At 35.5% G+C, this 23,375-nt stretch overlaps 2 protein-coding genes across 3 annotated transcripts in view; one reads left to right on the top strand and one right to left on the bottom strand.

The window, feature by feature from the left end:
* zgc:101566 (transmembrane protein 263) overlaps nucleotides 1–23,375 on the bottom strand; it is a 105,481-nt gene that overhangs the window by 67,194 nt on the left and 14,912 nt on the right. The window lies entirely within an intron of this gene.
* LOC103044011 (dynein axonemal intermediate chain 7-like) lies at nucleotides 4,994–23,174 on the top strand. The gene is made up of 16 exons (XM_022683859.2): nucleotides 4,994–5,131; nucleotides 6,410–6,456; nucleotides 6,593–6,680; nucleotides 6,780–6,862; nucleotides 8,470–8,574; nucleotides 9,464–9,601; nucleotides 10,923–11,057; nucleotides 11,847–11,950; nucleotides 13,764–14,070; nucleotides 15,404–15,533; nucleotides 16,842–17,005; nucleotides 17,751–17,931; nucleotides 18,787–19,001; nucleotides 19,729–19,887; nucleotides 21,011–21,124; nucleotides 22,724–23,174. Exons 2-16 carry the CDS (start codon nucleotides 6,433–6,435, stop codon nucleotides 23,024–23,026), a joined length of 2,250 nt encoding a protein of 749 aa, XP_022539580.2. The 5' UTR covers nucleotides 4,994–5,131; nucleotides 6,410–6,432; the 3' UTR covers nucleotides 23,027–23,174.

Genomic DNA, 23,375 nt, shown 5'->3' with positions numbered 1-23,375 from the left:
GTGAGACTGGTGTGGTTTTGTACACACCGGAGTGGTTATTACGCACGCTGACAGGGTCACATGGTGTCTTCTGAGACCAAAGGATTGGATGTTGTGAAAGAGGTAAGTAGCTGAGAGTTTAAGTATTGTTAAGGGTGTTACGGCTCCGGTGTGTAGGCTGAGTGTGTATTCCAGTATTGAGCTCCATCTGCTTCTCCATCGTGAGCGGGAGCCAGACTGCAGGCTTTATAATTAGGCCTGCACTCCAACTGCTCAACATGCTGTCAATAAACAATCTCGATTTTTTTTTTATTGTTTTACTCACAGTGAGGAACCTTTGATTATTCTGACATTAAAACATAAAACAGATTTGTTTTTCTTTTACATTTCTTTTTTTTTTTTTTTTACATGAATTTGGATTGAACCGAAATACAAATAGCATGCCTAAGGTCATTAGATATGGGACAATTATATCCCATGTCTTTTGGAAGCTAAGGAATGCTCTTTGATATGTGAAAGTTTCATCCCCTGAGGTAACACTTCATGATTAATTAACATACTGCTATTATGCTCTTATACTGCAGTTACACTGCTAGGAAATGTTTTATTCATGCTTTATTTCCTATAAACGAATAAATATAAATGTCTGATTGAGCTTCATAACACTGTCTGGTGCACAGCATATATGCTAACAAAAGCAAACCTTTCCACACATATATATATACTCATTTAACTAAGCAAAGGCTCTGGTGTTGCGGCAGTTGGTCAGGTTTAGGTTCAGCAACAGTATGTGCTAAAAGGAGTCAGCTGACTACCTGAATATACTGAATATAGACCAGGTTATTCTATCAATGGATTTTTTTCTTCCCTGATGACACAGACATATTTCAAGATGACAATACCAGGATTCATGGGAAAGAGTGATTAAGGGAGCATGAGATCATCATTTTTACACATGGATTGAGAGAGAGTTCACCACAGAGTCCAGTTCTTAACCTCATTGAGAATCTTTGGGATGTGCTGGATGGAGAAGAGCTGCTTTGTGCAGTGGTCAGACTCTACCATCATCAATACTGCTGCAAGATCTTGATAAAAATGTAACATTCAACATTGTATTGAAATAAATATTGTAACACCACTATAATGAAACAATGGCACAGCGAATGTGCTGCAATCAAAGGTAAAGGCAGTCCAATAAAATATTCAAGCGTGTGACCTTTTTTTTCTGGTGGCAATTTTTTTTGGGCCAAGCAGTGTATAGTAATATTTTTTACAACCCCACCAGAGAAGCCACAAATCTTGGCAACCTTTTATTACATTGATCAGCTCCCTGTGAATCAGCAGGGATTGATTATAAAGGACAGGAAAGCCTGAAACCTCTTATGTTCACAGTCACCTGATTACTAGATTCACCTGATTACATGATATTCTCCCATGCTTTCTCTGGATCATACAGATGGTCATTGGCGAGCCATTGGTGATCAGGATTTTAATCCATGATGCTGTAGAATGTTACTAACGTAGTGGTAATGTGGTAATCTTTAATGCCTGGTTGTTTACTGCCTTATACTAACATCATCTTAGCAGTCTGTCAATTCTGACAACTTCTTCTCTAACCCCTAACCATAATATACTGCATTATGTCCATAAGCATCTATAAAACACCACTTACACTGATTAGTGTATTCATCTTATTGCACCTGCATCTGATGCAGGCCTTTAGTTCATTCTCTGTAGAATAGTATTACTAATAGACTCGGACACTCTAGAGAAATCATACATGACCCTAAGCTTTGGCAAAAGAAGTCTTAAAGCTCCAGAGCTGGAGTGACCTCAGAAGGTCTCTTGTGGCCAAATGCAATCAAATGCTCACACCAAAGCCTAGTGTATACAGAGGTGATGTATAAAAAATAAAATAAATACAAAAAATAAAAAAATAAGAAAAAAACTATATATTTAGATATTTACATCAGATCAAAGTTTTTAATCAAAAAACAAAGTTTTTGAGCAGATTTGTTTTTAACTAAATTAAGAGACTCAAAGAAATTCTTGAGGAAATTTCTTTTTTTGGCATACATTAGGGTTAGTTGTGAATAAAAAACTTTCCGAATAAAATTAAATGATTTATTAAAGATTCTGTTTTGGAGTTCTGAGAATAACTACCAAATTTAATTATTTTCAGATTCAAAGCTGGCAAATCAATTTCTTGATTTTGGAGCCAATCCCACAAACTGCACCAGGAATCTTGTACAACACGACACTGAAAGAAAAGATGATCTAAATCTTCCTCCTCATCATCATCGCAGAATGTGTATCCATCAGTCTCAAATTTAAATCTAGAATTAGTTGGATGGAAGAGGAAAATAAATGTATTTTTATATATTAAAATAATAAAAATATAGATATAGATATATAAATAATATATATATATATATATATATATATATATATATATATGTTTTTATAATATATATATATATATATATATATATATATATATATATATATATATATATATATCAATACAAAGTTTTGTCATATTGTCAAGAATATTGTTATTTTAAAATGAAAATACCCTGAAATATTGTGATATTATTTTAGGGCTATTTGGGCATCAGGGCACAGCTTTTTTGCCGTTTGTAGCAAAAGGAACATTTACTATGTTTACATTTCTTATTATATTGTCATGCAGGCCAGACACAAAACAGACACACACAGATACCAAACACACAGTTACTAAAAAAAGGGCTAGGCTTACGGGAGCAGTAAGGGACTGGCAGGGTCAGTAACAGTAAGGCAGCAAATATAAACTCAGATTTCCCTACAGCTTTACTCATCAAAATCACTAGTGTGTGTCCAGTGGATCCTGGTGATTAAAAATAAATAAATAAAGGGCGTCTAAAGGTCACTAATTGCGTTTGGGTCTATAACAATATAATATTAAATTGTGTAACATTATTCAATTAAATTCAATTTAACTTAATTGTTATTATACTGATACTGTATATACTGTGTGTTATACTGTGCCATATAATATCGAATGCAAATATATTAGCAACATTTCTGAATATAGTAAACAATATTATATCATTACCCTAAAAATAATGTGCCATGTCACCCACCCCTAATTATTACATCATTGTACTACCTGTTTTACCTTTTTTACTGTTTTTAGTAAAAGAAAATTTCACACTTTTCTCATTTCCTATTAGACAGTTCTGGAAAAAAATAAGAGAGCACCAAAAATGATGAGTTTCCTTGATTTTACCAAATTAAAAACCTCTGGAATATAATCAAGAGGAAGATGGATGATCACAAACCATCAAACCACCAAACTGAACTGCTTGAATTTTTGCACCAGGAGTAAAGCAGCAAAAAGTTATCCAAAAGCAGTGTGTAAGACTGGTGGAGGAGAGCATGATGCCAAGATGCATGAAAAAACTGTGATTAAAAACCAACCAGTGTTATTTCACCAAATATTGATTTCTGAACTCTTAAAACTTTATGAATATGAACTTATTTTCTTTGCATTATTTGAGGTCTGAAAGCGCTGCGTCTTTTTTTTTTTCAGCCATTTGTCATTTTCTGTAAATAAATGCTATAAATGATAAATATTTTTATTTGGAATTTGGGAGAAATGTTGTCCGTAGTTTAAAGTCCTCCTTTAGCATAAATACATAAATAAAAACACAAAATATAGTATTTTTCATGTTTATTGCAGTGGAATGATTATTTGTATTCTGTGTTCTATAACTTTTATACAACCTTATTTTGGCAAACCATTCCTAAGCATAATGGAAATAAATTAAAATTAATTAAAATTAATTCTAAGTTTCTATTAACTTAGTTCTATATTTTTTCTGACATTTATAAGGATTTATATTTATGTTCAGTGCACAGACTTAATAATTGTAGCTTAATAAATCAGAAATTAATATAGCCATACCTGTCAAGTCTCCCGTTTTGGCCGGGAAACTACCGTATTTTACTCCTCTTTCCCGCCGTCCTCCTGTATTAGTATTTTCCCGTAAATTTCCCGTATTATATTAGAATAAAAATATATATATTATTGAGGAGACATGGCACTGACCGCTCTGTGTCTCTTAACCAATCGTGGAGCCGGTTCAAGGAGAAAGTCCCACCTTTCAGGAGAAACAGCCAATCAGCTTGCAAAGGAGGGTCAGTGTGGGGAAGCCCCCCGTCGCAGTTGATGCTGATGTTAAAACAGATCTGGATATACAGCGATTTTTCTTAAAGAAAGGTAACGGTAGGCTAATCATGTAAACTGTGATGAGATTTTTCTGATAGCTGCTTAAAAATACTCGTCTCCGAAATAAAACACACAGATTAAACCTTTTAAAATAAACAAATTTACAGCTTGTGACTCAGTTTAACTAGAAATGTGGAGAGGACCGAAATTAACTGAACTGATCAGGGGTGGAGTGATCAAAAGAAAGAAGTATTAATTAAAATTTATTGTGCAGGCCCCTTAGGACAAATTTTTACTGATGAAACATATCTGGTCCATGTCCTTTTAGTAAAAGCTCATGATACTATGTTTAGGTCACCAACAGTAATTTTGCAGAATTTGTGCACCCTTTGTTCAATTTTAAATCCATTAAATAAATAAAAAATATATCATATAAAAGAGTGCATTTATTACAAAAAAGACATGAAATCTTTTTTTTTTTTTTTTAAAGAAAGGATTTTTAATTTGGCTGTATTAAAAGAATGACATATGTAGGAATGTCCACAACATTTCAGATTCTGATAATCTGATTGTAGTGTGTAAGTGGTTCACTTGTGGTTATTTTAGATTTTTTGTAAACCTGTCTTAAAATGTAAGGGATACTGAACCTTCGTTGGGCTGGTGGGACGGCTTTAAGCGGACCGAGGAAAATATCCCTTATTTTTAAATCTAAAACTTGACAGGTATGAATATAGCAGATATTACTATAGCAGATATAAGCCGCTGTTTGAGAATTGTATGTTCATTAGAATGAATGCAGGGTCTGAAAGGGTTAATATCATTTCAGTGAAATCTCTAAACTCGCCACCTGGGGGCGCTTCCCTACACAGACGGTTACCATGGCAGCTAGTCGCCCAACAGCGGCAGCAGCAGTAGCTGAGCGAGGTGAAAATAGTGAGAATAGTGAGTGCGGGTTATTAATATTATTATTAGTGCTGTTTTATAGGTTACAGTAGTTTTATAGTTTTATGTACAGGCAGTAATACTGTTCAGCATCTTAATGCACTTATTTACTAAACCTGCAGATTAATATTAGCTGTTTAGTTTTAGCTGTTATTTAGCTACCAAGCTAAATAACTTATCTATTATCGTGTTCTGATTACTGATTACTGATTACTATCAATTAGCTAACAGATAGCTCTTTTCCACTCTGATAGTACTGGCAGCTAAAATACCTATTACATGAACGTTATAATTGCAGGGATTACAATATATTACAAAATATATCTCAGTTTAAACACTGATTCCAGTAAAGAATATAAAAAAAAACTACACTAGTTAACGCTAGCTTTTATTTTATTGAGTGTAACTAACATATAAACGATCTCTTATGAACAATAGATGTCAGTATAATAATGTAGATAAGCTGCATGTCCTTCACATTTAAGGGAATTATCAGGATTAGGGATCATAAAAAACAGAGCTGATGAAACTGGTGTTACTCAGAATAAGAGTTTAAATTGTATTGAAATTTAAATGAGAAATAATTGACATGTTGTAATTTTTTGACTAGTATTAAGTTTTGCTAGATAAGGTCCATTCTTTCTATTCTTTCTTATACTAGTTCTTGTCATTGAAATTTTAACTTACTTTATTTCCGTATTTCAGTTCAAAATGTGAAACTCATATATTATATAGATCTATTTTAAGCGTTTATTTCTTTTATTGTTGATGATTATGAAGCTTACAGCCAATGAGACCCCAAAAATCAGTGTCTTATTATATAAGACCAATTGATACTTTTGGCAGTGTGGGCAGTGTGCCAAATCCTGCTGGAAAATGAAATCTGCATCTCCAAACCACGTTATCTGCTGGTGTTGATCCACTGTGTTTTATTATCAAGTCTAAAGTCAGTGCAAATTTGTTTTCCCGCAAAATCTCACAGCACTTCATATCTTACAGCTTCCCTCTGCTGGCAGCTTCTTTTATGAAGATGCAGATTTCATTTTCCAGCAGGACTTGACTTTTATAATATTCAAATTTTTGGGTTTTCATTGGCTGTAAGCCATAATCATCAACAATAAAAGAAACGAATGGTTAAAATAGATCACTCTGTGTGCAATACACCTATATAAAATATATAAATTTCACATTTCACACTGAATTATTAAAATAAAGTTGCAATAGTGAATGTTTTTGTCATATAGTTGCATTTTCTTTGCTTTTCCCTCTGTTTTTAAGACACAGCGAGGCTAGGTTGAGGTATGAGGGCTACTCGGAAAAAGAGAGTAAGTAGGAATAGGTCAGATAGTCATCTGTCAGTCAGGTATTAAACAGTTATACAGTGTAATTTAACTAAATCCTTTACCTGTATTTTAATAACCTCCTCCTCTACCATGATTACACCTGTTCATATGAATCCAGTCTGCCAAGAAGAAAGACGGCAGGACCAGCAAAGCTGAGAAAAAAAGGCTACAGAAAGAGGAAGAGGAGCGGAGGAGGAAGGAGGAAGGTATGAACGTACAGTGATGTTTATTGATAAGACCATTCTTTTTTTTTTCAGTGTCTTATCTTTAATACGTGATCATCTGTTTCTGTGACTCTGTGGCAGAGGAGGCTCTTCTCATCGCTGAGCAGGAGAGGCTGGAGAGAGAGCAGAGAGAAGAAGAGGAAAGACAGAGGCATGAGTTAAAGGTTAGATCAATCTTAAGGTAAAATTACAAGATAGTAGGACTCCAAACGTCTACATATACTAAACAGGTGAGAAATCTTAGAACACACCTGATTTTTACCTTTATTTTTGCCATTTAACCCGTTTAAACCCTGCGTCCATTACAAAATACACTGATTGGACATCATTTATTATTTTTTTTTTTGGTTTATTATTCTCTGGCAACTAAAACCCCCAAAACTGCAAAGTACATACGGTTATTGTACTGTAATTGCACACCATCTTCATGGATCATAGGAGCAGTTTCAGTGAAAGGTTCCTGTCACAGAGCTGCTCTACAGACAGACTCAGGAGATCCTTTGTTCCGAGAGTCATCAGACTCTTGAACTCCTCCCAGTGAAGCCAGAAGAGAAGGAGGACAGATGAGGAGCAAGTCTCATTTACTTTTTTAATCACAACCTATGTTTATCTGTAGACTAACCACACTCTATACAACATGTACAGGGGTTGAACAATGAAACTGAAACACCTGTCATAATTTTAGTGTGGGATTTTAGGTTTCATGGCTACATTGGAGCAGCCTGGTGGTCAATCTTCATTAATTGCACATTGCACCAGTAAGAGCAGAGTGTAAAGGTTCAATTATCAGGGTAAGAGCACAGTTCTGCTTCAAAAGAGGACAAATTGTTGGTGCACGTCTTGCTGGTGCATCTGTGACCAAGACAGCAAGTCTTTGTGATGCATCAAGAGCCACGGTATCCAGGGTAATGTTAGCATACCACCAAGAAGGACCAACCACATCCAACAGGATTAACTGTGGACACTGTAAGACGGAAGCTGTCTGAAAGGGATGTTCGGAACACTTAGCTTAAATACAATACTTGCACAGGTTTATGTTCAGTATTTGTCGTATCTGCTGATACCTGCTATCTCATATCCTTAATTTATATCTGTATATTATATTTCTCTATCTATGAACATATTAATCACTATTCTTATTATAGAGTAATATGCTATAATCTCTCTGTAGATTTACAATCCTTTACTGAGAACTTTTTTGCTGTAAACTTGCATTAAAGATTTACAAGAAACTTTTTACAGTGCAGAATATATTACGAACCAGCCAATGAAACAGTAGCTTAGCTCCACCCACTGCTCTGAAAAAAAAAAAAACAGCAACTCACATATTAGAGCCTGGCAGCACTATAGAGCCAACGAGAAAAAGTGAGAGCTCATTTTTACTACATTTATGTGATGTAGAACACATTTAACCATGTTTATTATACTGTTCAGGCATACTGCAGCATTTACACACTTACACACAGCAGCACATTCACACTTTCATTATCACAATAACTAGAAAAAAGACAAAAACTGAAACACAGAGAACTCTGTAACTATTAAAAGTAGAAGTCTTAGTTTATTTAGAGAAATTACAGATACAGAAGCCAGAGAGCGGTGAGTACTGTTTCTACACCTTCAAGTAAACAAAAGACTCTTGGAAACTGGAGAAAAAAAACTGCTACAGAAAGACGTCTGGCTGACCCACATGGAAACAACAGCTTTAGCCTTTTTTAACCAATCGTGTATCTATTCTAAATAACCGGTGTATCTTATGGCTCCACTACAGGAGAGAGAACGCAGGGAGGATGAGCTTAATGAACTGCATTTTAAACTGGAGGAGAACCAGTCTGCAGTTAACACATGGGAGGCTGCATCCAGGGAGAAAGCTGAGGTAAGAGCTTTATAAAACTAAAAGAGTGTACATCATTAAATGGATTGACCTCTTATAGTGAATATTCAGGTCTGGAAAAACTTAAGAGATCACTTCAGTTCCTGAATCAGTTTATCTGATTTTGCTATTTATAGGTTTATGTTTGAGTAAAATGAACATTGTTGTTTTATTCTATAAACTACAGACAACACTTCTCCCAAATTCTAAATAAAAATATTGTCATTTAGAGCATTTATTTACAGAAAATGAGAAATGGCTCAAATAACAAAAAAAAAAAAAAAAAAAGATTTTAAGAGTCAATATTTGGTGGAATAAACCTGGTTTTTAATCACAGTTTTCATACATCTTGGCATCATGTTCTCCTCCACCAGTCTTACACACTGCTTTTGGATAACTTTATGCTGCTTTACTCCTGCTGCAAAAAATCAAGCAGTTCAGTTTGGTTTGATGGCTTGTGATCATCTATATTCCTTTTATTTATATATTTATTATAAAGGATTTTAATTTGGTAAAATTAAAGAAACTCATCATTTTTAAGTGGTCTCTTATTTTTCTCCAGAGCTTTATTATCACCTAATGTTGTAGTAGAGCTTTATTCAAATTCTCAAGAACATTACATGTTATAAACTGTAATGCAGCAACAGCAACAGCTTATTTGCATAAAAGTGGCAGAGCCCTTAAACGGCTCATTCTGAAAGGTACTAAAACTGGTAAGAGCAGATCTGGTGAGATTTCTTTATGTAAGAGTGATTTTGTGCAAAGAACTTTTGTAAAAAGAGGTATAATATGTTCCCCTATAAATTTTAGACCACGATGATGAAGCACATGTTAAATCCAGCAGTATTTTTCCTTTTGATAAATACTAATATACTAATCCCGGTCTCTATAGTGGGATCGGTACATGCTTTGTGATGGTACTCCAAACCCTGCTGTGCAACCGGAGATCAATACCTTTATCAGTCTGTGGCAAGATGACCCAGAGCTGCAAATCCAGCCAATCATGCAACAATGTGCTTTGGCTCTGCGGGTGAGTTTTATACTGTACTATATGTAGTGTACATATGTATGATTACAGGGCAGAAATTGGGTTTTTAAAGGTATTTAAAACAAAAATGTTAATGCGTGCTGCAACGTACTATTGTGTTTAATGAGAATTGTGAAAAACAGATGTAGGGAAACATATATTTGGTGGAATAACCCTGGTTTTTAATCACAGCTTTTTTTCATGCATCTTGGCATCATGTTCTCCTCCACCAGTCTTACACACTGCTTTTGGATAACTTTATGCTGCTTTACTCCTGGTTCAAAAATTCAAGCAGTTCAGTTTGGTGGTTTGATGGCTTATGATCGTCCATCTTCCTCTTGATTATATTCCAGAGGTTTTCAATTTGGTTAAATTAAAGAAACTACATATATACAGCCATTAATGTCTAAACAGCTGGCTACACAAATTAATACATCCCTGTATAGTTGCATAAAATGCACAAATTTTGCCTTAATTTTGAAAATAGATGAATTATGCCCAAAATGTTAATATTTGTTTTGTGGCCACCATTATTTTCCATCACTGCTTTAATTCTCTTGGTTATGGAGTTCACTAGAGTTTCACTAAAGCTCCTCTAGGTTCCTTCTACTCCACCCTGATGAAATCACAGAGCTGGTGGGAGATGTTTAGAGACCTTGCATCCCTCCACCTTCTGTTTGAGGATGCCCCACAGATGCTCAATTGTCTATAGAAATCAGCTTCTTCTGCAAGGCATTTGTCATCTTGGAAGTGTGATTCATGGGGTCGTTATCATGTTGGAAAACAGTCATGTAATAAAATATTTTTTGGTCACCACCTGGATTTAAGTAAGTAAATGATGTGGGGTTGATGGTTGATGCTGCAGTTGGTCTGCAGGTTTAGGTTCAGCAACAGTATGTGCTGAAAGAATGAGGTCAGCTGACTACCTGAATATACTCAATATTATAGACCAGGTTATTCCATCAATGGATTTTTTCTTCATATTCCAAGATGACAATGTCAGGATTCATGGTGCTGGAATTGTGAAAGAGTTCAGGGTTCAGGGAGCATGAGATCATCATTTATCATTTTCACACATGGATCGAGAGAGAGTTCACCACAGAGTCCAGATCTTAACCTCATGGAGAATCTTTGGGATGTGCGGGATGGAGAAGAGAGGCTTTGAGCAGTGGTCAGACTCTACCATCATCAATGCTGCTGCAAGATCATGAAAAATTAATGAATTAATGCAGTGTACTCATTTTTTGTGCAGTGTTACTGTATAGTATCCTATAAAAGTGTCTTATATCCACTTGAGTAACATTGCTTCTTTCTTCATTTTTAGTTAACAGATGAATTGGACCTGTTACTGAACCCTGAGCTTGAGCCCGCTGTGAATCAGGTCTATTACAGCACTATCCTCTCTCTCCAGAACCTCATCCATAAAAAATACCTGCTCGCCACTGAGGAGATACTGAATGTAAGTAGTATGTAAGTAGAATGGAAAATGAGCAGAAAATAAGTGTAAGATTCCCCCAAACTGTTTTACTGAAAGACTACAGTAACTGAAGATTAACCAGTTAAACAGCTGAGAGTTAATTTTCACTTTCTAACAGTGTTATTTTAACTCAATCAAATTTAAATGGTATTCTGTGTTGGAGTTATTTGACAGAGTTAAGCATTTATATACATAATGGATATGTCCCTCAATCCTAGCTCACCTTCAGTGTGAATTTTTGCCCACCAGGGCTTCCTTCTATTGGGTATTCCATTATATTTTATATGATGGTTGTTTGCCTAGCCGACATGTTATAGGTTATAAGAGCAAGTTACCATCAACATTGCATTCATTTGTATTGAGTATGAAATTGTTTTGTAATCAGTAATGATGACTTTTTCGTCATTTTCTGCTAAATGTTCCAGGGTTTAAAAATATTAGAGTTTTTTATCTTATGTTTTTTTTAGTGATATTAGTTTAATACCACACATTTTTGCATTAATTGATAACACAGTGAACTCCCAGTAAATAGTTTTAGTCATAGAGTGTATTTGATGGTCATGCATATACACCTAAAATGAGTTGATATTAACTCTCAGGAGGTTTATTCCAAAACCAGAATTTGCTGTGTTAGTATTCAGAGGTACCACGCTGCTTCTGTACCCCACAGCCTCGTTTTGATAGACGAGGGTGACGTAGGTGAATAAAGAGTATAGCTTATAACATATAAATAACGTGTAATTGTGTAAGGATCTTGTTTCTGTGTTTCAGGGGGCTAAAGCTTGTGTAGACAATGAAACTGGAAACATGCAGACAGTAGTGCAAGACGACAACATCACTCTGTGCTTGTGGGCCAACCTCAACAAAAAACCCAGGTAGGTGTGATTTCCCTTTTTAATAGTAAAATTGTATTTCTAGGCCCAATCCCATTTCTTTTTAGTAGCCATACCCCTTGTTTTCTAATGAAACCCTTTCCTTTGGAACAGAATTAGAAGAGGAAAGGGTGAAAGCCTTCAACAACCTGATACAGATATAGCTAAGTAAAGCACTGGAGCTCTAAAGTTCAGCAACCTAACTGCTGCTGCTGCTGGTTAACTAGTTAACTTAAGAGCGTATTTTATAGTATGTTTTCAGACAGAGGTGAGGAGGTGCATCAATTATTATTGTCCATTCATTAATTCATCTGTGATTGAGAACTGAAATATGCTTTTATTGACTTTTATTTTCTTAAATGTTTCCATTCTGCCTTAAATGCGGCAGCCTCTGCCATCTGTTGCACTATTTAAGGTGGAATGTGAAAGTTATTTATCTAGCTACTGAGACAAACTACGAGCAATTGTTTTTTTTTTTTTTTTTTTTTTTTTTTTGCATGTTACGAAAAAAAACTGCTGTAGAACATTGAAATCACATATTGTTACTGTTCAATGAAAAAACAAGTATCTAAATTTTTGTGCATTTTTAGTTTACTACATAATTTGAACAAACTTTCATTTATACTATGTCAACATTTCTTGATAGATAGATTTATTAATCCCGAAGGAAATTTAAGCATCCAGCAGCAGCAAGACAATACAGTAAGATATATATTTAACATAATTTAAGCACATAATAGTAATACAAATATATAAGGGTTTAAAAACAATAATTATTATGATTATTATGATTATTATGATGAATGGACAAAGAGACAATCTCCAAAACTACCTGGAATAAACTCTTTTTACATTGACTTCCATTGAAAGTTTAGAAGGTTTTATTTCTCTCCTGTAAAGGTGATGTTTTTGGATATACTTTACGTTTAATTTGAAGTTTTACATGAAACTATGGTAATTTAGTGGTTATTGTACATTTTAACAAGTAAAATACTCTACTAAGAACTGGGAAACCCTTTAAGAACCCAATACAGATGTAGCAGATATAGCAGTAGAGCTCATTTAACTAGTTAAGTTTTGGGTATAATTTATCTTATGTCTTCAGATAGCGGGTCAGGTGCTGCAGAAATTAAGCTTTCATTAACTTTTATTTTATTAAATATTTACATTCCACCTTAAATAGATAGATAGATGGAGACATTATTGATCCCAAAGGAAATGTAGGCATCCAAAAGCAACAAAATTTAAACACAGAAGAATAGAAAATATATAAGGGTTTAAAAACTTTCTATACAAGGTAAAGATATATCTGTAAATGGAGCAGTGCAGTAGATGTTGCTAATGGCCAATAAATAATTATTATGATTATTATAATTATGATTATCATGAGTATCGGACAAAGAGAAAATCTCTACAATGACCTGAAATACACTCTTTTTACATTGACTTCCATTGAAAATGAAGAAGGTTTTATTTCTCTCCTGTAAAGTTAGTTTATTTTTTCATGAAACTATTGCAATAAAGTGGTTATTGTACATTTTAACAAGGAAAATACTCTTTTTACTCATTTTTCTTTGGTTTCTTTGAACCTTCTTTATGACCCATCTTGTCAGTGATTGTAATAAAAATCTCTTTTTAAAGGGCAATGTAGCCCCAACACTTCTCCTAATCTACCCCTCTAACCTAACAATCAGGGCATCCTCTCCCTAGAGGTAGGGCTAAATGGTGAAATGGGACAGAGCCCTAGTGTGTAGATCTGTATGGCTGGGGCAGCACTGTAGCCTCTGTGCTCTATTTTGCTGCTTTTTTAACGCAGGTTTAAAGGCTACCACTTTACGGATGTGGGGCTCGGCTTTGAGCTTCCCAGGCAGCTGGCCATGAGTGATATCGCTGTGCGGATCCTGCACACCAACTACGACCACCTGTCTCACCTGAGCCACCGAGCTCAAGAGGAGAAGAGGAAACTGGAAAAGGAGGAAGCGGAGAACACAGAGACCATCATCACCCGGCCTGAGACCCCCAGAGCTCTAGAGGATGGAGAGATGAAGGGCGAGGAGAACGGGAGGTCAAGTGCAGAGCAAGCAGACGAGGAGATCCAGTCACTTAAATCTGAAAGGAAGGAGGTAAATATATAAAGTTATATTTAGAGGCTTTTTAATGTACACAGTATGCAACAATACGCAGCTCATGCAGTTACTGTGGTTTGATTATTGTTATTAATAGCTGTATAATACAGGATGTGATTTATAGAAAAATAGCATTTAGTCACATTGTCAATTCCTTATTAAGACCACCTAAAAACAATGAGTTTCTCTGATTTTACCAAATTGAAAACCTCTGGAATATTAATCAAGAGGAAGACGGATGATCACAAACCATCAAACCACCAAACTGAACGGCTTGAATATTTGCACCAGGAGTAAAGCAGCATAAAGTTATCCAAAAGCAGTGTGTAAGACTGGTGGAGGAGAACATGATGCCTAGAAATGCATGAAAACTGTGATTAAAACCAGGGTTATTCCACCAAATATTGATTTATGAACTCTTAAAACTTTATGAATATGAACTTATTTTCTTTGCATTATTTGAGGTCTGAAAGCTCTGCTTCTTTTTTTTTGTTATTTCAGCCATTTCTCGTTTTCTGTAAATAAATGCTCTAAATAAGAATATTTTTATTTGGAACTTGGGAGAAATGTTGTCTGTAGTTTATAGAATAAAACGACAATGTTCATTTTACTCAAACATAAACCTATAAATAGCAAAATCTCTTATTTTTTTCCAGTCCAAAATTTATACACACCTTTTTTTTCCCTGTATTTTTTTCCATTTAAGCTCTTCAGATTCAGTCAATAACTGGAAATGGTTCAAAATCAAGTGCCTGATTTTAAATTGTTAAGGTTCTCACAATTCTGCCAATGAAGTTTGGAGCTACTTTGAGTTTGTTGTTAATGAGGTAAAAATAGCCATTTATTTGCATGGACTACTTTATGCCCCTATCACTTGCATTGCAAGCCTGTTGGGAGCATCGGCTAAAAGTGCTGTATTTGAGAATTCTGAGGGTAAATGGAGGTGGGCTATTTGACAAAAATTCATACTCGTTATTATGTTTATCCCCAGATTTCTCCTTTAATAACTGTAGCAGGCTGCAATGTTTTTCTAGCTTGGGTATTTCTAGCATACAGGATGCATTATGTGCTATAAAATTGAATCACATTGGAACATTAACAGGGCCAGACCCAGCTTTGCAGAAAAAATTGATAGTGCTTACATAATTGTTTGAGTGCTATTTTTTTTACTGTACCAATAAAACATTCTAAATTTGAAGAAAATATAAAGATTTCCTCTTGATGCTTGTGTATTTTTATTAATTAGATGCCATTTCCTGCATTAAAATGTATTTTTACATTGTGATGTGATATTGATATTGATATTAAGCTTTGTGTATCTGCATCTCAGAGCGCTGCCAGTGTTCACTCTGCTAAGAAGGAGAGAAAGAGCTCTTCACAAAGACAGAAGGAGGAGGGAGAAGGTCAGATCGAGATCGAGACCATAGTGGAAGGTGTCTCGACTTCTGCAGGAGAAACAGGTCAGAGTGTCTCTCTCTCTCTCTCTCTCTCTCTCTCTCTCTCTCTCTCTCTCTCACACCCACTTAAGTTCTCAGAATGCGTTAACCCTTTGAACTCTAGGCTGTTTTTATGTGTTTTTTCTCAGTTTTTTGTCAGTTTCTCTTTTTCAGGTCTTATAACACAGTAATTGTATCAGACAGACACATGCCCTGATCTCTTTTACTCCAGAAGACATACGGCTGCTCAAAAATATAATCATTTAAAATGTAAAAGGAAGCAGAATTGTTATATTTTCCTGGAACTGATCATGTTTGGGTCAAAATTTTACCAAGCGCCTTGTTTTTTTTTTTTTTTTTTTTTTTTTTTTACATATTTTTGAATGTATAGACTTTAAATATATTCAAACCTAAGATATATTTTCAAAAATGGTTAAACCAGAGTGTTTATTTATGAGTTAAAAGCATAAGAATATTGATGATTTGAGTTAATTACATGGCTTTTTAATTATGACTTTGACAAAATACATGGAGAAACAGCATCAGGCAGAGTCATTTTCTTGATAATCAATAACCACACCTCTAGGATACATGTATATTAACTTATTAAAAACCTGACACTCAGAGCAGCCTATACCTTTCAGTATTTTGATCAGGGCACACAAAGAAAACTACAGTATATAAATGTAAAAATACGAGTAAAATAAAAAAAAACTATATACTGCTTTAGTTTGAGTAAAGCAGGTAGTTTCACACTTTTTCTCTGTGGACACTTTTGAGTCTTTATTTACTGATATTATTTGGTTACTGATGAAACATCATATAAATATGTTTGAAGCACTAAAGGTAAATAATATTGGTTGGGGAAGGAGATTTTTCACTTTTTAGGTGTTTTTCTCTCAATGGGTTTCTTGTAGATTTAGCTTTACCGCACTGGAATGTGATCACTATTTTTTAGAAAGAGTAAGCTCCGCCCTTTTTAAACATATATGGACTATGTTTATGTGTGAAGGGATTCCTGAGTAACTAAGCTGAGAACACAAGGTGCAATTTTAGTTCTAAGGGTTCTAAGGGTTAACTCGATTAGGAAAATATTAACATTGTAAGCTTTATCTGGCAAAGAGTGAGAGTTTCCTTTCATTAGATATCTAAGACTTTATTTAATATGCTTAAAAACACATGGGCTTCCACTACAACAGAGTGTCGCCCTCGTGAGGTTGTGGATCTTCAGGCTCTCAGCGCTGAGTGATATGTTTTTGATGGAGCTGATCAGTTCTGGGTATGTTGGAGTTTGGCTTTTGGATCCAACTTGAAAACTTTAATTCTCACCAGATGAGGCCGACTCCGCCCCCACAGTAGCCGTGCCAGTGACTGACAGCAGGGAGGAGCATGTAGTGGATCTGCAGAAGTACATGTCCCTGGGCGGAGTCTTCTACTTTGAGGTGTTCCACTTACCTCCACAGTCTTATACAGCCAGAGGCTGGGAGATCAGACAGGTAAATATCCTATATCATCAATCAATGCACTTTCTTTATTTTAATGACTTTTTAGATTCTCTTTTTAGAACTATATTTGTTACAGATGCATATTTATATTATATTTCTATGTCACATAGTAAGTTTTCTATAGCCTTATTGCCCTATCTATCTATCTATCTATCTATCTATCTATCTATCTATCTATCTATCTATCTATCTATCTATCTATCTATCTATCTATCTATCTATCTATCTATCTACTTAACAGCTACAAAAGGTGAAATAACTAAAAAAAAAAAAAAAAAAAAACGTGTTTTATTCTAGTTTCTTCAAAATAGCCCCCCTTTGCTCTGATTACTGCTTTGCACACTCTTGGCATCATTCTCTCAATGAGCTTCAAGAGGTGGCCACCTAAAATGAAAAGTTTTCCAACAGTCTTGAAGGAAGGAAGGAGTTCCCAGAGGTGTTTATTAGCACTTGTTGCCCCTTTGCCTTCTTCACTCTGTGCTCCAGCTCACCCCAAACCATCTGGATTGGGTTCAGGTCCGGTGACTGTGGAGGTTCAGCTCTTTTTTTATTAAGAACATAAAACTCCACATGTGTTCATTCATAGTTTTGATGCTTCAGTGAGAATCTACAATGTAAATATCAGTCATGAAAATAAAGAAAACGCATTGAAAAAGAGAAGGTGTGTCCAAACTTTTGACCTGTACTGTAGATGCAGACTCTCTGACTCTCTGTATTTGTCTATATGTGTTCTCAGTTGCTGGATACAGGACTCCAGGTGTTTCCATACCAATCAGAACCTGCTCAGGTGCACAGTGCTGTTTCAGGGAAGCAGGATGAGAACAGTACACAGTCTGGAGCTGTAGGGGTCACTGTAGTCCTGCCTGATTCTGTGATCTTCCTGAAAGAACCACAGGTGGCCCGCTGGGACCCTATTGGTAACTGAATGATTTTTGATATATGTATAAAAAATAAGAGAACACTTAAAAATAATGAATTTAATCTGGAATATAATTAAGAGGAAGATGGATGATCACAAGCCATCAAACCAAACTGAACTGCTTGAATTTTTACCCCAGGAGTAAAGCAGCATAAAGTTATCCAAAAGCAGTGTGTAAGACTGGTGGAGGAGAACATGATGCCAAGATGCACGAAAACTGTGATTAAAAAAAAAACAGGGTTATTCCTCCAAATATTGATTTCTGAACTCTTAAAACTTTATGAATATGAGCTTGTTTTCTTTACATTATTTGAGCTTTTCTGCAAATAAATGATCTAAATGACAACATTGTTATTTGGAATTTGGGAGAAATGTTGTCTGTAGTTTATAGAATAAAACAACAATGTTCATTTTACTCAAACATAAACCTATAAATAGCAAAATCAGAGAAACTGATTCAGAAACTGAAGTGTTCTCTTCATTTTTGCCATGCAATGTGAATGTAAGATGTAAGGAACATGACAACTATATGTATTACTACAATAAAATTAAATATTAAAACTGCACAAAATAAATAAGGCCACAAAATGATATGATATATTTCACTCTTCTGCATAACTCTGCATTCAGAGTACATTAGTAAAAAAAAAACTCTGTTTTATTTTTCTCCAATATTAAAAAAGAGTACAAAATCAGATGAGTATTAATTATTTTTAATTATGAATGGAGATACTTTTCACATTATCATTGAATTGATTTTATGGAGTTCAAACTGTAGCTTCTAAAACTTATATAAAACTTTTTTTTTTCCTGAATTTATACCCGACTTCTCCATGATCTGTGTTGGTTGTAGGGCAGCACTGGAGAACAGACTGCATCATGGACACATCATACAGTGCTGAGACTCGCAGCGTCTCCTTCAGGATGGAGTCTTTCTCTTCCTTCACTCTGCTTCAGGAGATATATGCAAATATGCCATTCCAGTCTTGGGAGCTGAGGCCACTGGGCCAGGATTCAGTGCTGTTTACCCTCAACACAGCTCTCACTGAACTCAGCATCACTGTCAAGGCAAGTCTCATATGGGGCTCTATCCTAGTGATTGATTTAGGGCGTGTCAGTGTGTCTTTGCTATCGCAAAGACAGGAAAAGTACACCTTACGTGTCTCAAAACGCACAAAAGGCACGTACTAATTCTCTTGTACTAATGAATCATGGATGTGGTTAATTTTGGGCGTAATGTAAACTAAATCAATCGGAGTGTCACTTGCCTTTAATTCCCTTTAAGAGCCAGGTGAGCTCTGACTTTGGTGGATTGCTATTTTAACAGTGCAGCACTTACATGCTTCTCAGCAAAGGAAACGTATCTATCTATCTACCTATCTATCTATCTATCTATCTATCTATCTATCTATCTATCTATCTATCTATCTATTTATTTAGTATTTGGTTCATTGTTGATGTAAAAGTTGGCCTCCTGTTGCCAAGATAGCAATGAACATCTGACTATTGGCATCTGTCTTGGTTGTATTCAGTCAGTCAAGCACCTGTGTTTTCTGTTACCAAGACAGAGATAGCAATACTCCAAAATGTATCTAAACACACCTCCAAACATTTACAGAACACCACGCCCATCAGTGTAGATATATTCAGAAGCTCTGCTGCTATTTAAACGATGCTGAAGAAAGCTAAAATAAGACTACTGGCAGGGTGTAAGATAGCAACTAAAAGCATTATTTAGCTTTAAACTAAACTGAGATGTTAATTTGACTTATACAAAGCTGTGTTTTTATCTTAGGGGAACCAGTGTATGCTGCAGATGAAGGAGGCTCGTGAACTGGCTCATATTCTGGGCAAATGGATGAGCCTGACTGCTCTACAAACAGCCATGAGGCGAGCTGGAGTCAACATATTTGTTAATGAGTACTCGGACAAGTATGTCACTGTCAACAAAAAGGTAAAGATATAAGGTGGCGTAACTGCTGTGGGAACTAGGGGCCACCTAAGCAATAATACATGACAGGGAGTGATATAACGTGTAATATTGGCACTGCTGTGCTGCGGTCGTAGACACGAGGCCACAGGCCAAATTCCATTATCGCTTGAGTTATTAGATTTTGAGTTAAAGAGGAGGAAAAAATAGGACCTGTTGGTTATAACACTCCACCAGTTAAAATAGTTCTATTGCTGCTCTGTTTGTTTGTAGCTGTGCTGTTTGGCTTGTAAGCGCTGCATCGTTGCTAGGTTACCTGTATGTGGTGGAGTAATACATGGAGAGCTTTGGTTACAGTGCATTACCGGCTGATAATGGTACTCATAGAACACCTCTCAGCCAATCGCATTGCAGGGTCGGAACTAACTGTAGTATAAGATCCCCACTAGGTTTCTGATATGCTCATATGGATACTGACACAATTGCACATTGAAGGCAACCCTCATTTTTCTCCCAATTTATTCGGCCAATTGTCCCAACAATCACTAGTGATGCCATAACACCAGGAGGGTGAAGACTAGAACACGCCGTCTCCGACACATGTGAAGTCAGACCCCGCCCCTTTTTGAACTGCTGCTGATGCATCATTGCCGAGTAGCATCACAGCACTAACGCTCAGAGGAAAGCACAGCGACTCGATTCTGATACATCAGCTCACAGACGCAGCCCTGTGCTGCTATAAACACATGTATAATAATAAAATAAACAAATTAAAACAAGTTAATAAGAAACAATGCAAAACTATTACAAATAAAATAATGAAATAAATAAAAAAGTAAAAAAAAAAACTAAGAGAACTAAAATAAGAAATAAAAGCTAAGACTTAATAAGATTAAGTAAAATCATGTAACTTAAAAGACTTAAACAAACCAAAATACTCTGTGAAGAAGTATTTAGTTACTCTTATCTGGAGAGCTGTTAACTTGTTGTTTCTAAAACTGGTAACTCTGAAGAACTTATCTTGTACAACAGAGGAAACTCGCTCTTCCCTTCCTGGGGTGGTCCTGATGAGTGCCATTTTCATCATTTTAACGTTTTTGATAGTCTTTACAACTGCATATCAGTGTCTACATGTGTTTTTTATTAGGATCCTCTGATTGAGCATGCAGTGTATGAGCAGATGGCATCGGTGTCCTCAACTTATGCTTTCTCCTGGAGTCAGTGGAACACACAGTGTGGGCAGGAGCATCTTGTCCTTCAGGTGCACTTTCTTCTCCTCCTCTACCTCCTCTTCTTCATCCTCCTCTTCCTCACAAACAGGCATCAGTTGTTAAACAGTCCTTATTCAGTCTTAAATTCTATAATTATATATAACAGCAAAATACAGCAGTGCTTTAAAGTTTGTGAACTCTTTAGAATTGTCTATGTTCTATATTTCTGCATAAATATGACCTGAAACATCATCAGATTTTTACACTAAAGTCATAAAAGTAGGTAAATAGAACCTGGTTAAACAAAAGAGACCAAAAATATTATCTTTGCTCATTTATTTATTGAGGAAAATGATCCAGTATTACATATCTGTAAGAATATCTGGCAAATATCTGGCATGTGAACCTCTAGGATTAGTAGTTAACTTCAAGGTAAAACTAGAAACAGGTGATAATGAGACTTTAAATGAATGGTTAAATAAATGGTTTAAATTAAAAGCATTATGTATAGAGAAAGGAAAACACTGCATTAGAACCTTATCCCATCTGTGAAACATTGTGGTGGTAGTATCATGGTTTGCACCATTTTTTGATGCATCAGGGCTACCAAGGCTTGTCATCATTGATAGAACAATGAATTCTGATTTAAATATCTTATTTCTAAAGATGAATGTCAGGACATTTGTCCAGGAACAGTATCTCAAGAGAAGTTGGGTCATGCAGCAGGACGATGACCCTAAGCAAAGAAGTCAAAGTCCTGACCCTTAATCCTTATAGGAAATGTTGTGGAAGGAGCTGAAGTAAGCAGATAATAGATAATGTGAGGAAACCATATTAACCACCAACATCCCAGAGTTAAAGCTGTTCTGTACGGAGGAATGAGATAAATTTCCTCCAAGTCGGAGTGCAGGACTGATCTATAGTTACTGGAATGGTTTAGATATAGCAGTTATTGCTGAAAAGGGAGGGAAATCATACCAGATACTGAAAACAAAAATATATTTGTATTACTCACAAATACAGCTCTGTAAAAAGAATAAGAGAGCACTTAAAAATGATGAGTTTCTTTGATTTTACCAAATTGAAAACCTCTGGAATATAATCAAGAGGAAAATGGATGGTCACAAGCCATCAAACCACCAAACTGAACTGCTTGAATTTTTGCACCAGGAGTAAAGCAGCATAAAGTTATCCAAAAGCAGTGTGTAAGACTGGTGGAGGAGAACATGATGGGAAGATGCATAAAACTGTGATTAAAACCCGGGTTATTCCACGAAATATTGATTTCTTTGCATTATTTGAGATCTGAAAGCTCTGCCTCTTTTTTTTTGTTGTTATTTCAGCCATTTCAGATTTTTTGCAAATAAATAAAAATAAATGCTCTAAATGAGAATATTTTTATTTGGAATTTGGGAGAAATGTTGTCTGTAGTTTAAAAAATATAACAATAATGTAAATTTTACTCAAACATGAACCTATACATAGCAAAATCAGAGAAACTGATTCAGAAACTGAAGTGTTGAAGATCTGTATGAAAATCTAATGATGTTTTAGATCATATTTATGCAGAAATATAGAACATTCACATTTTCTTAACGTTTTAATGTTATTGGTAAATTAAATTCCTCCTTGTCCTTGTCTTCTCACAGGTCTGTGAACAGTTAGCAGCATCACCTGTACCTGAGGAGGCGTGGTCTCTGTATCTGCTGGGAGCTCAGAGGAGTCAGCGATTAAATATTTCAGAAAGAAGTGAAGCTTTTTCTCTGGATCTGGCCGAGGGGACGGAGTTTCACTTCACTTTACTGCACATGCTGAGAGACAGCATGAGCCCCGAGGGCCGGGCCAGAATCGACCACTCCCACTTCCTGTACACCGACACCGTGCAGAAACTGCTATCAGCCACCCGGGTGCTCACTTTCACACGAAGAGATGTTTACACTGCAGATAACTAGTCCTAAGCCATGAAAATCTCTCATTTTAATGCAATAAATAGATTTTTAAATCAGTTTTTAAATCTGAGAAACTAATGTTTGGGTTTTCATTAGCTGTAAGCTTCATAATTAATCAACAACAATAAAATAAATAAACACTTAAAATAGATCACTCTGTGTTTCTATTAATCTATATAATAAATGAGTTTCACATTACAGTTGACGCCTTAACAGTTTGTGGAACTTACAGATGCATTTTCCAGCTACAAGTCAACAGTTTTATATCAAGAGCACAGACGTTCTATTAACCCAGATTTATTGGTGGGCATAAGTCACAGTACTTAATGCATCATGTACCAAACAAACACAC

Source organism: Astyanax mexicanus, chromosome 10 (genome assembly GCF_023375975.1).
Source record: "Astyanax mexicanus isolate ESR-SI-001 chromosome 10, AstMex3_surface, whole genome shotgun sequence".
Classification (NCBI taxonomy): Eukaryota; Metazoa; Chordata; class Actinopteri; order Characiformes; family Acestrorhamphidae; genus Astyanax; species Astyanax mexicanus.
This window is presented reverse-complemented; position numbering and strand designations above follow the sequence as displayed.

What these genes read in the sequence shown, in the direction of transcription:
- LOC103044011 (XM_022683859.2), top strand. Translation starts at nt 6,433, where the DNA reads ATGAGGGCTACTCGGAAAAAGAGA. An exon ending in AATGTGCTTTGGCTCTGCGG is followed by an intron (nt 9,602 to 10,922) that starts GTGAGTTTTATA and finishes CTTCATTTTTAG; the next exon opens with TTAACAGATGAATTGGACCT. An exon ending in AGGAGCATCTTGTCCTTCAG is followed by an intron (nt 21,125 to 22,723) that starts GTGCACTTTCTT and finishes GTCTTCTCACAG; the next exon opens with GTCTGTGAACAGTTAGCAGC.